This window comes from Scylla paramamosain, chromosome 33 (assembly GCF_035594125.1).
Source record: "Scylla paramamosain isolate STU-SP2022 chromosome 33, ASM3559412v1, whole genome shotgun sequence".
Classification (NCBI taxonomy): Eukaryota; Metazoa; Arthropoda; class Malacostraca; order Decapoda; family Portunidae; genus Scylla; species Scylla paramamosain.
The window spans coordinates 15,259,868-15,272,367 of NC_087183.1; the positions used below are offsets into that span (position 1 = coordinate 15,259,868).

General features: G+C 49.9%; 1 protein-coding gene across 4 annotated transcripts in view; it reads left to right on the top strand.

The window, feature by feature from the left end:
• Window positions 1–11,188: 11,188 nt before the first annotated feature.
• LOC135089773 (rho GTPase-activating protein 32-like) overlaps window positions 11,189–12,500 on the top strand; it is a 91,281-nt gene continuing 89,969 nt past the window's right edge. Inside the window, exon 1 of one of the 4 annotated variants that reach the window (XM_063985796.1) lies at window positions 11,189–11,604. In XM_063985796.1, the coding sequence (XP_063841866.1) occupies window positions 11,491–11,604 (114 nt within the window). In that variant the 5' untranslated portion in view covers window positions 11,189–11,490. The remainder of the gene's footprint in view (window positions 11,605–12,500) is intronic. The other 3 variants (XM_063985789.1, XM_063985788.1, XM_063985787.1) reach the window with 3 other exon arrangements.

Genomic DNA, 12,500 nt, shown 5'->3' on the forward strand with positions numbered 1-12,500 from the left:
TCCTCCTCCTCTTAAATTATCTTCAGAAACACCTTTGTCATCTTTTTTTTTTATACATTTTGTATTTTTCCCTTAATAATGTGTGTGTGTGTGTGTGTGTGTGTGTGTGTGTGTGTGTGTGTGTGTGTGTGTGGCGTCGGTCTGTCTGCTTTAAAAATATATTGTATTCCACCAAAACAAGAAATACCTCTTTACTCTCTCTCTCTCTCTCTCTCTCTCTCTCTCTCTCTCTCTCTCTCTCTCTCTCTCTCTCTCTCTCATCTCTTTCATCTCTTTCATCGTTATTTCTTTTTTCCATGTTCAAATCTCCAGACTTAATTTATTTCCTTTTTATTACATTCTTCTCTCTTTTCTTTTAATTTTCTGTCCATTTCTTCTCTCTTCCTTCTCGTTTCCTTTTTTTTATCTCCCTTCTTCACCCCCTTTTCTATGTTCTTAAGTGTTTTTGTTTTTATTCTTTCTTTTTTCCCTTCTTATTCTCAATTTCTCATCTTCCTTTCCATATTCTTAAGTTATTTTATTTCTATTTCATCTTTATTCTCTCCCTTTTGCTTCTCCATCCTTCTCCTTTCCTCCTTCCTCCCTTTCTTTGCCTTTTGTTCTGCCATGTTTTCTCTCTTCTATATTCGTATAAGAGAGAGAGAGAGAGAGAGAGAGAGAGAGAGAGAGAGAGAGAGAGAGAGAGAGAGAGAGAGAGAGAGAGAGAGAGAAAGAATATTACCTGGGATCACCTGTGCTTATATTATTTCCCTATCTGTCTGTCTGTCTGTCTGTCTGTCTGTCTGTCTGTCTGTCTGTCTGTCTGTCTGTTTGTTTGTTTGTTTGTTTGTTTGTTTGTTTGTACGTTCCTTTTAACACCTGGACCTCACCTGCTCCTGATTTTTTTTGGGGGGCAGGTGTGTTCAGGTGTGTATGCAAATAAGACTGTGTGTGTGTGTGTGTGTGTGTGTGTGTGTGTGTGTGTGTGTGTGTGTGTGTGTGTGTGTGTGTGTGTGTGTGTGTGTGTGTGTGTGTGTGTGTGTGTGTACTAAAAAATACTAAGGGTACGTTAAATGAGGGAGGAGAAGGAGGAGGAGGAGGAGGAGGAGGAGGAGGAGGAGGAGAAGAAGGAGGAGGAGGAGGAGGTTTCAGGTGGAGGAAGAAAATTAACTGCTACCTGGAATGGAGAGAAGAAAGGAGAGAGATAAATAAATGTAGGAAAGGAGGAGAGGAGAGAAGTGGATGATTATGGAGAGAGAAAAAAATAGAAACTCAGACACGAAGAGAGAAGGAGAGGAGAAAGAGACGTGGAGAGAGAAATTAGGACATGAAGGGAGGAATGGAGAGATAAAAGGAGGTAAAAAAAAGAGGAGGAAATGAAGGAGGAGAGAAAGTGGAAGGAAAGGAGAGAATAAAGGTGCAAAACGAGAAAAAAATAAAGGAAAAGAGGAAGAATAGAAGGGAATTAAAGGAACAAGGAGAGAGAGAGAGAGAGAGAGAGAGAGAGAGAGAGAGAGAGAGAGAGAGAGAGAGAGAGAGAGAGAGAGAGAGAGAGAGAGAGAGAGAGAGAGAGAGAGAGTGGGAGGAAGAAAAAAATAGACAAGGAACGAAGGAAGAAGGAAAGGAAATAATGGAAGAAGAAGAAGAAGAAGAAGAAGGAAGAGAGAGAAAAGGAAGGAGGAAAAGAGCCAAGAGAAGGACTAAAGAAAAAAGAAGAGAAAGAAAGAAGGGGAAGAATTAGAAGAAGAGAAATGGACTGCAGTGATCGAAGAAAAGTATGGGAGGGGAAGAATGGAGGGAAGAAAGAGGAGGAGGAGGAGGAGGAGGAGGAGGAGGAGGGAGCCAATAACGGAGATTGGAAGTGTTATGAATGTGACTAAGCAATTAGAAGCGTGATGCTGGACTAGTAGGAGGAGGAGGAGGAAGAGGAGGAGGAGGAGGAGGAGGAGGAGGAGGAGGAGGAGGAGGAGGAGGACTGATGGAGTTTGAGATGTGTAGAAGATGGAAGAGTCCTTGTAAGATGTTCCTCCTCCTCCTCCTCCTCCTCCTCCTCCTCCTCCTCCTCCTCCTCCTCCTCCTCCTCCTCCTCCTCTTCCTCCTTTCCTGTAATTAACTTGTCCAATGGCATCTCTTCTTCTCTCTCTCTCTCTCTCTCTCTCTCTCTCTCTCTCTCTCTCTCTCTCTCTCTCTCTCTCTCTCTCTCTCTCTCTCTCTCTCTCTCTCTCTCTCTCTCTATCCTCTTCTTCTTCCTTCATTCCTCCACTTATCGATATTTTTCTATCCGTTTACAGTTTTTTCCTCCTCCTCCTCCTCCTCCTCCTCCTCCTCCTCCTCCTCCTCCTCCTTCGTGAGTCTTGAATTAGTTTTACTGTGCTCTATGTGTCCATATCCTCCTCCTCCTCCTCCTCCTCCTCCTCCTCCTCCTCCTCCTCCTCTATCCTACGTCCCAGGAGGAATATTGCCAGGAAGGGAATGTTAAGTATTGTGATCCTCCTCCTCCTCCTCCTCCTCCTCCTCCTCCTCCTCCTCCTCCTCCTCCTCCTCCTCCTGCGGTAAAGCTGCCATGGTCGAACACTCCTCTCTCTCTCTCTCTCTCTCTCTCTCTCTCTCTCTCTCTCTCTCTCTCTCTCTCTCTCTCTCTCTCTCTCTCTCTCTCTCTCTCTTTGTACCTGCTTTGTTCTCCTCTCTTTATTTTTATTTTCTTGCTTTTTGTCCTCCTCCTCCTCCTCCTCCTCCTCCTCCTCCTCCTCCTCCTCCTCCTCCTCCTCCTCCTCCTCCTCCTCCTCCTCCTCCTCCTCCTCCTCCTCCTCCTCCTCCTCCTCTGTTTGTCTTGTTCTCCTTCTCTTTATCATATTTCTATTCCTTTTCATTTTTTTTATTTTTATTCGTCCTTGTGTCTCTCTTTTCTTTATTCATTTTTTGTCATCTTCCTTCCTTCCTTCCTTCCTTCCTTCCTTCCTTTCCTCCCTCCTTATTATCATCGTTTCTCCTCCTCCCTCATCATCTCGTATTCTTTCATATTATTCTTTTTTCTCTTTTCCTCTTCCTTCTTTACTTTCCTCCTCTATGTCTCCATTTCTTCCCTTATTCTTTCTTTCTTGTTTGTTTTTTTCTTTGTCTCTCTTCCCCTCCTTCTCTCCTCTCTGATTTTTCTCTCCATTTTCCTCCTGCTAAGTTTAATGCAAAAATTGGGTAACGGAGGGAGAGAGGAGATAGTAGAGGAGAGATAAGAGAGAGAGAGAGAGAGAGAGAGAGAGAGAGAGAGAGAGAGAGAGAGAGAGAGAGAGAGGTGGCGAAGCATGATAAGAGAACGACTGTTATCCGCAAAGCATCCTCCTCCTCCTCCTCCTCCTCCTCCTCCTTCTCCTCTTCCTCTTCTTTGACTTCTCCATTTCGTTTTCCTCCTCTTTCCTCTCTTTTTCACTCTCTTTCCCTCGCTGTTTCCCTCTCCTCCTGCTCCTCCTCCTCCTCCTCCTTTTCCTCCTCCTCCTCCTCCTCCATCCCCTTTATTCCATCATCCCCTTGTTCGACTCTTGACCAGCAGGGGCACAGGAAACGCAGGTAACAGTGCAGGTGTTTATTCACAGAAGGTGTGAACAGAAGGCTGGAGGTAGGTGATCTCCCGGCGCCAGGCCGCGCACTTCAACTTAACACTTATGACTGAAGCCTAGCTCGTTCACTCATACACGTATTCATGCCTCACACAAGTCTCGCTCATTCACTCGTTCACACAACTAGCTAACAACCACACACCTCCCCCGAGACATAAGGAAGATTCCTTATCTTTGTTATGGCTACCGTAACACATGAAACAAAGTTACAATGATTGAAGTACAGAAAACACGGTACATATACACAAAACAAACACAGCGTACAATGAACACGTACGACTAATCGTAGGTGCTACGGTGCCACCGCACCTGCAGTCGTCTCGGCTCCCTACGCTGTCGGCTGCTTCGACGCTCTGGTTGCTCTCGGCCACGGTGTACCCCGTTACCCTGATGCTCCGGGCTGCCGGGATGGTGGTGTTCCTCGTGACCCTGATGCTGAAGCGCTGCACCGCCATGAGCGGTGTGCTGCTCGACAGGAAGGGGAGCAAGAGGTCTGTGTGGGCGTAGGTGTCTTCTATTACGCCACATCACGCGACCGCTGCCCATCTTGATGAGGTAGTCTCTCCTTCGCCCAACAGCCACGATGACACCCAGGCGATCCCAGAGGCCTGTCGTGTGATCTTGAACGTCGACGTGGCCACCGAGGTGCAGGAGAGGAAGAGTACGGGCGGACGCGTCGTGGCGAAGTTTCGCTTTCTTCCTCAGTCGCTCTGCCTTGGCGTCGCACTCATCAGCAGCGCGCTGCCACTGCTGAGCGTATGAGCGATGATGAGCCGGGACACAGGACCTCATAGGATGACCGAAGAGGACTTGTGCTGGTGATCGCCCTTCCGCCCTCGGAGTGTTGCGCAGTTCCAGCAACCCGCGAGCGAACGCATCCTCGTCCAGGTGTCCCTGCTGTGTGGTCGTGAGGATCAGCTTCTTCACGGACTTGACCGCTGCCTCGGCGTGACCATTGGAGCGTGGATAATGAGGTGAAGATACACGATGCTCCACCCCCATCGAGCCAGGAAGCGCCGTACCGATGAAGAAGTGAACTGCGGTCCACCGTCAGTCCTCAGGAGAACAGGCACGCCCGTGTCGGCGAACACACCCCGAAGGACACGAACGAGCTGATCAGCCGATGCTGGACGTGAGCATGCAGACACGTGAGGCCACCCAGACAAGCGATCTACATACACGAGGTATGTACGGCCTGCTGCGTGGAAGTAGTCTGCAGAAACTGACTCAAACACCCTGCTGGGTGTGTCCGTGTCCTGCCAGAGAGGTTCGTTGGCTTGGCTTGGTAGGAGTGGACGGCATAGTGAGCATCCAGAAACGACGTTCTCAACGTCTCTGTCCATACCAGGCCAGTACACCGTTTGTCGGGCCCGTCGCTTGGTGCGCTCCATCCCCTGATGACTGTCATGGAGTCGCTCTAGTGTTTCTCGGCGGAGGCTGTGAGGAATAAGAAGCCTCGGCCCGTAAACCACCAGGTCGTCGTCTACGGCCAGCAGACTGCGCACCGGCCAGTACGTACGCAAGCGGTGATCGAGGTCGTGGCAATGATCAGGGAAGCCCTCGATGATGACGTTCTTGAGCAAGCAGTACTCCCCGTCTCTTGCTGCTGCGGCACGTACCATTTCCACAGTCTGATCCTGGAGTGGTGCTAAGCGGACGCCGTCCTCATTGGTGGCAGATAACGCTGAGATGACCGCTGAGTGGAGAGGGTCGAGGTCACCAGAAGTAGCAGCATCCTCTTCCTCCACTGGGTCCTGTACTGGAGCACGTGAGAGGGCGTCGGGCACACAGTGTGTCGATCCCTTTTGCCAGCTTGCTGTGAAAGAATACTGAGCAAGCTTCTCCCTCATGCGCTGCAGCCGCAGGTTCTCTATTTCTCCCAACAACTTGCTATTGAGGAGAGGTATCAGCGGGCGGTGGTCGAGCACTAGATCGAAGTGAGGAGTCCTTTCAGGTAGGTGCCACATTTCCTGACTGCCCAGACGATTGCAGCCATTTCCAACTCTATTACTGCATAGCGGCTCTCTGTGTCTGTAACAAATCTTGACCCGCATTGCACCATCTTCCACTGGTCACTGTGCTTCTGCAGGAGAACGAATCCAAATCCGTGCATCCTTGAGGCGTCAGTCTGTAGCATCGTTGGTAATGATGGGTCGAAGTATGCCAAGACAGGTGGGCTGACGAGACACTGTTTCACCTTCTCAAACGCCTCTTCATGGTTAGGAGACCAGCACCAACTGTTCTTCGGGCGTAAGAGATCTCTGAGGGGTTGTGCAGCTGCAGCCACAGCAGGAGAAAAGCTTCCAAGCTGGTTTGTAAGACCCATGAATGATCGTAGGTCGGTGATGTGCTGTGGTCGTGGGAAGTCAGAGATTGCCTTAACTTTCTTTGAGTCTGTCGTGTAGCCTTGTCCAGAAACAGAGTAACCACAGTAATCTACCACTCTTTCCGCGAATGTAAACTTCTGTGGGTTGAGAGTGATGCCGTGCTGGTCACACCGCCGCACAATCTGAATGACATGGGCTAAGTGCGCACTGTAGGTGGAGTCATAGGCCAGGATGTCGTCCACGATCTTGATGGTGTTAGGTATGTCGCCGAGAGCTTGGTCTCCTCGACGGTTATACTCGTCTCCAGACGAGACGAGACCCATAACCGCTCGCCGAAACTTGTACCGACCCCAAGGTGTTATGAAGCAGGTTAAATCCTGGTCTTCTTCTCTAATGGGGACTTGAAAATACCCCATCTTGGCATCAAGAGTGGTGAACCAAACTGCTCCGGTCCCGATCGAGGCGATGGCGTCATGAGGTGAGCGCACTGGATACACGGGCCTCTTCACGTAACGGTTGAGTCGTGTCAGGTCAACACACAGCCTTACACCAGATGTCTTTTTTGGGACAGGCACGATGGGGTGGCACCATGCCGTAGGGTAGTCCACACTCTCGATGATTCCCTTGTTAAGCAGCTCTTCCAACTGGCTCTTAATTTCTTCACGCCAATTGTAAGGGATTGTACGAGATGCTGTTACGGCGAAGGGTCGAGCGTCGTCTGTCAACTCGATGGCCATGGATCCACCAGCCATTGCACGTAAACCTTCCTTTGCTTCGAAGACGCTGGGAAAGGCCTTGATCACAGCAGCAGCGTGCCCCGCACGCTGCTGTGGCGTTGGGTCGTAGGAATGAGGCCAGCTGATCACTTCTGTGGGCGTAGATAGAGGTGGCTGCGAGGCGGTCGGGTACTTGATGGAGCTGTTGCCGGTGTGCTGTTCTTCCCTGCGTAGCGGTCGGATTTGAGCCGGAAAATCTTCGGGGAGGATTCCGAGAGCGATGGAATCGTACCAGCTAAGCAGCGCCCCCTTCACCTCCTTCACCACGCTCACAACAGTCTCAGCTTCCTGTCGCCCAGTTGCAAGTGCGACGAGAAAGTTCCTACACAGGTGAGGGGGGTGATTACCGGCAGCATAAAGTCCATCACCATCAGCGGGCGCCAAGCTGGAGGGCGGGATTCCAAGGAGTGTTGCCGTGTCGAGGCCAATAACGGTCGTTTCGGCCCCAGAGTCAGGAGTCCACGTAATCTTGTCTCTTCCAGCGGGATGTGTGGCGGTAATGAGCACCTGGGGCGCAGGTCGTGCCGTCACCGTCTTTGTGTATACGCCTGATAAGAGCTGGTATACACTGGCACTGGCTCCCCGCCTCGGGCCTGCACCGCGATGAGGAGAGACAGTTGAGGAACTCCTCGAAGCTCCTCGTCGTTTCCTCACTGTCTGCTGACATACACTCGCAAAATGCCCTCTTTTCCCGCAGTTACGACACACTTTATCTATTGCCTGGCATCCCCTTTTGTCACTGCGACAATCTTTGCCACAACGATAACAGCCCGTGGGGCTTGAGCCCCCGAAACTGCCCTTCCTGTAGTTCGAGACAGCGTTCACACCATGGCTCGAAGAGTGAGAGCCGCCCCTTAGTACTGCACTACACTGGTTAGCGCTCTCTGATGCTCTGCAAATATCTATGGCGTTTTCAAGGGTGAGTTTCTTGTTTTCCAGCATGCGTTTCAGAGCCACTTCGTCTCGTGTCCCAACGACAATTCTGTCACGCAGCTGATGGTTTATGCACTGGTCGCAAAAGTCACAGAAATTGGCGATTTCCTTAACAGCACATAAAAAGTCGTCAAAACCTTCTTGCGTTTCTTGCACGCGGGAGTAGAAGTCTCTTCTATCCATGATGATGTTGCGCTGGCTTCGCAGGTACTCACACATTGCATCGAGGATGGTTCTTAACTCCGCGTCTCTCGGTAAGCTTATCCCGTAGCGAAGTGTACGGGTCCACTCGTCGTCTAGGACAGCAGCGAGTGCCGCCCTCTGCTCAGCCAGGGAGAGACAGTCTATCCTGGCGAGGGTTACGTATCCTTCAAACTTATGGCGCCACGTGTCGAACTCACGTAAAGATGCTGACGCCGTTAAGTGAGGAATGATGGTGGCGGACGTCGGGAACCTCGCGCCCTGGGTAGACGTGCTGCGGGCTGTGGTTTCGCCTTCATTGCTCGCCGTGGTGCGACTGGGAGCTTGTGTCCCCACTCTCTCCAGCAGCTGGGTTAAACGCTCCTCGCGAGCCTGACTCTGCTCCGACTGTCGCGCTAGCAGAGCCTGACTCTGCTCCGACTGTCGCGCTAGCAGGGCAGCCAGCGCCTCCAACTGCTTCTCCATTCTGCGCCGTACCCACTGCAGCCTTGTCCTGATCCTACTCACTGCGCCATGTTCGACTCTTGACCAGCAGGGGCACAGGAAACGCAGGTAACAGTGCAGGTGTTTATTCACAGAAGGTGTGAACAGAAGGCTGGAGGTAGGTGATCTCCCGGCGCCAGGCCGCGCACTTCAACTTAACACTTATGACTGAAGCCTAGCTCGTTCACTCATACACGTATTCATGCCTCACACAAGTCTCGCTCATTCACTCGTTCACACAACTAGCTAACAACCACACACCCCTTTCATCCTTCCATTTGCATTCCCTCCCTTCCTTTCCCCTTGCTTTCCCTTTGTCATCCCCTCCCCTCCCCTCTCCCCACCCCTCTCCCCTCCCCTCTCCCCTCTCCCCTCTTCTCAATCCGATTCTTCCCCAATGAAATTCCTCTTCCCCGTCCAATCCCCATGTAGGTGGAGATGAAGAGGAGGAGGAGGAGGAGGAGGAGGAGGAGGAGGAGGAGGAGGAGGATAATATGAGAAAGTAAAGAGCCACGTTCATGACCTCTCTCTCTCTCTCTCTCTCTCTCTCTCTCTCTCTCTCTCTCTCTCTCTCTCTCTCTCTCTCTCTCTCTCTCTCTCTCTCTCTCTCTCTCTCTCTCACCTGTACACGCGTTATTGATTTCTACAGGTGTGTCTGACAACGTTTGTTTACCTCCTCACCGCTAAACGTTTCTCTCTCTCTCTCTCTCTCTCTCTCTCTCTCTCTCTCTCTCTCTCTCTCTCTCTCTCTCTCTCTCTCTCTCTCTCTCTCTCTCTCTCTCTCTCTCTCTCTCGACACGGCAGTTCACACACAGCTGACGTGGTGGCCTGTCCTCCTCCTCCTCCTCCTCCTCCTTCTTCTCCTCCTCCTCCTCCTCCTCCTCCTCCTCCTCCTCCACCTCCTCCTCTTTTTCTTTCTGTCGATGTCATACTTCTTATCGTCCTTGCTATTTTCTCCTCCTCCTCCTCCTCCTCCTCCTCCTCCTCCTCCTCCTCCTCCTTCCCTGGGATTTTCCACTACGGTGCCGTTTGTCCCCTGTGGTAGAGGGCTTTCCGAGGCCTTGGGTGGCGGCGCGAGAGAAGAGGAGGAGGAGGAGGAGGAGGAGGAGGAGGAGGAGGAGGAGGAGGAGGAGGATAAGGCAAAGGGGGTAAGGAAATTGTGAGGGGGCAGTTTTGGGAGGGGAGGAAGAGAGAGAGGGAGAGAGAAAGAGAGAGAGGGAGAGAGAGAGGAAGAGAGGTTGGGAGAGGAAGGAGGGAGGGGTTAAGGGTGAGTGTTCGGTATGTGAGAGTATGTGCCACAGAGAGAGAGAGAGAGAGAGAGAGAGAGAGAGAGAGAGAGAGAGAGAGAGAGAGAGAGAGAGAGAGAGAGAGAGAGGTGGAGTTGGAGGAATTTTTGGGGTTGGGTCAACGGGGAAGAGTGAGAGAGGAGGAGGTGGAGAGAAGGAAAAGGAAAAGGAGGAGAAGGAGGATGAGAAGAAGAAAAAGAAGAAGAAGAAGAAAACAAGGCTGAGAAAATAACACTAGTACCAAAACAGTGAGAGAGAGAGAGAGAGAGAGAGAGAGAGAGAGAGAGAGAGAGAGAGAGAGAGAGAGAGAGAGAGAGAACAAAACAAAACAAATAAACAAGTAAAAATATAAACTAAAATCTAAAAGAAATAAAGACAAGAATTATTATATTTTAAACATTATTATTTTCCTGCCTTTCATCTTTTGTTTATTCTCTCTCTCTCTCTCTCTCTCTCTCTCTCTCTCTCTCTCTCTCTCTCTCTCTCTCTCTCTCTCTCTCTCTCTCTCTCTCTCTCTCTCTCTCTCTCTCTCTCTCTTACTTTTCTTTTGGTAAATGAAAGAGATTTATTTAAGCCCAAGGCGTCTGAAGAGAGAAACTAGGAGGAGGAGGAGGATGAAGAGGAGGAAGAGGAGGAGGAGGAGAAGGAGAAGAAGAAAAAAAGAAGAAGAAGGGGTACTGTAATAGAGATGAATAAAGAGATATTGAGAAGAGTAAGAGAAGAAGAGGAGGAGGAGGAAGTAAATCTCTCTCTCTCTCTCTCTCTCTCTCTCTCTCTCTCTCTCTCTCTCTCTCTCTCTCTCTCTCTCTCTCTCTCTCTCTCTCTCTCTCTCTCTCTCTCTCTCTCTCTCCATCCTCTGTCGTAGAGAGAGAGAGAGAGAGAGTGTTACCTGGGCTCTCTTCTTGATTGGCAATGTTGAGGTGATCGCCAGGTAGAGTATGGGTGAAGGAAAGGAGGGAAGGAAGCGAAGGGGAGGAGTGAAGGGGATTAGAAGAAGGAACTAGGAAGGAACATGAAGTATTTGATGATGAAAGAGAGAGGGAGAGGGAAGGAGAAGTGAGAGAGTGGAGAAGAGGGAAGGAGGGAAGGGAGAGGTAATGAGGTTGAGAAGGAGAGAGAGAGGAAGGAAGGAAGGGAGGAAGTAGAGGCAGGAAAGGGTAAAGAAGGGAGGGAAGAATGGAAGGAAGGAAGGAAAGTTGGAGGGAAAGAAGGAAAATTTAGTTAAGATTATAAAAAGGTAAGGTAACAATAATAATAATAATAATAATGATAATAATAATATTGATCGTAAACCCACAAAAAAAAAGATGAAATGTATTGATAAGAAATAGAGATTCAACAGAAAAAGAGAGAGAGAGAAAAAGAGAGAGAGAAAATAAAACAATGAAAGTGAGATAGACAACCAATAGAAAAAGAAAGAAAAAAGAGAGAGAGAGAAAAAAAAAAACTCGGGCAGTCAGTGATATGAAAGGAAAATGACACAATGAAATAGAGAGAAACGGAAAACGAAAAAAAAAGAAAAAAACAGGAAACGAAGAAAACAGAGATAAAAACAACAAAAAAAAAAGTTAAAAAATAAAAAAAAAGTGAAAAAGTAAAAAAAAAAGGAGAAAAATGAAAGCAGAACCAAAGTGACAAACCAGCACCACACACACAGAAGCCCACGCCCACCACACCCACCATGAACTTACGTGGGCGTGAGAAATGTAGCAGTCACTAAGACACTACAATGATACTGGCGTGAGGGAAAAGGTGGGCGGCGGCACCTCTGTATAGGGACGCCGAGCCGCCCATACGCCGCCCATAGCATGCAGGAGCGCTTAAACTCGCCGTCCATCCTGCCGCTGCCCCCGCTCCACGCCCTGATGCCCCCCAAAGCCCGGTAGTCGACCCCATGTTAGCGGGCAGTGTGGAGGCGGTGTTGGATGGCGTGAGGCGCTACACGGACCTCCGCCGCTACTCGGAAACGGTACTGCAAGGTTGTAGGCACTTCGCGACTGAGTGTGCTGTAAGTATTGGGGGTCTTCTCGTCCGTATTCAGGGGTGTTTTGGGTTTGGGAGGGCTGTTGGTGTGTTAAGGGAGGGTTATAGGGCTGTTGGGAAAGGGTGTACAGGTGTAAGGGAGGGGTGTTTAGGAGGGTGTGTTGGGTGTAGAGAGGTAAGTGTTCACGGGTGTAGGAGATGTTTTTTTTTCTTTTCTTTTCTTTCTCTATCGAGTGTGTTATGAATACCTCCTTCCTTTCTGCCTTCCTTCCTTCCTTCCTTCCTTCCTTCCTTCCTTCCTTCCTTCCTTCATTCCTTCCTTCCTTCCTTCCTTCCTTCCTTCCTTCCTTCCTCGCAATTTTCAGTGTTCTCCTCACATTAATCTTCTTCATCATCTTCTCCTCCTCCTTCCATCTCCTCTTTCTACTCTTCTTCCTCCTCCTCCTCCTCATTCTTCTTCACCTCCAATTTAGAGCAGGTGACACGGTTCCTTCCCCTCTTCCTTCCCTCCTTCCCTCCCTTTCTCTTCCCCTTCCTCCTCCTCCTCCTCCTCCTACTCTCACCCCTCCTTCCTTTCCTTCCTTCAATCCTTCACCGTCTTAGGGTTTCTTGAAAGGGATAAATTGTAGTTTCCTTTTATCCTCCTCCTCCTCCTCCTCCTCCTCCTCCTCCTCCTCCTCCTCCTCCTCCTCCTCCTCCTCCTCCTCCTCCTCCTCCTCCTCCTCCTCCTCTTCCATTTTCCCCTACCTCTCCCCTCACCTGCCTGTACCTTATCCTGACCTCTCATTAAGTCTCTCTCTCTCTCTCTCTCTCTCTCTCTCTCTCTCTCTCTCTCTCTCTCTCTCTCTCTCTCTCTCTCTCTCTCTCTCTCTCTCTCTCTCTCTCTCTCTCTCTCTCTCTCTCTCTCTCTCTCTCTCTCTC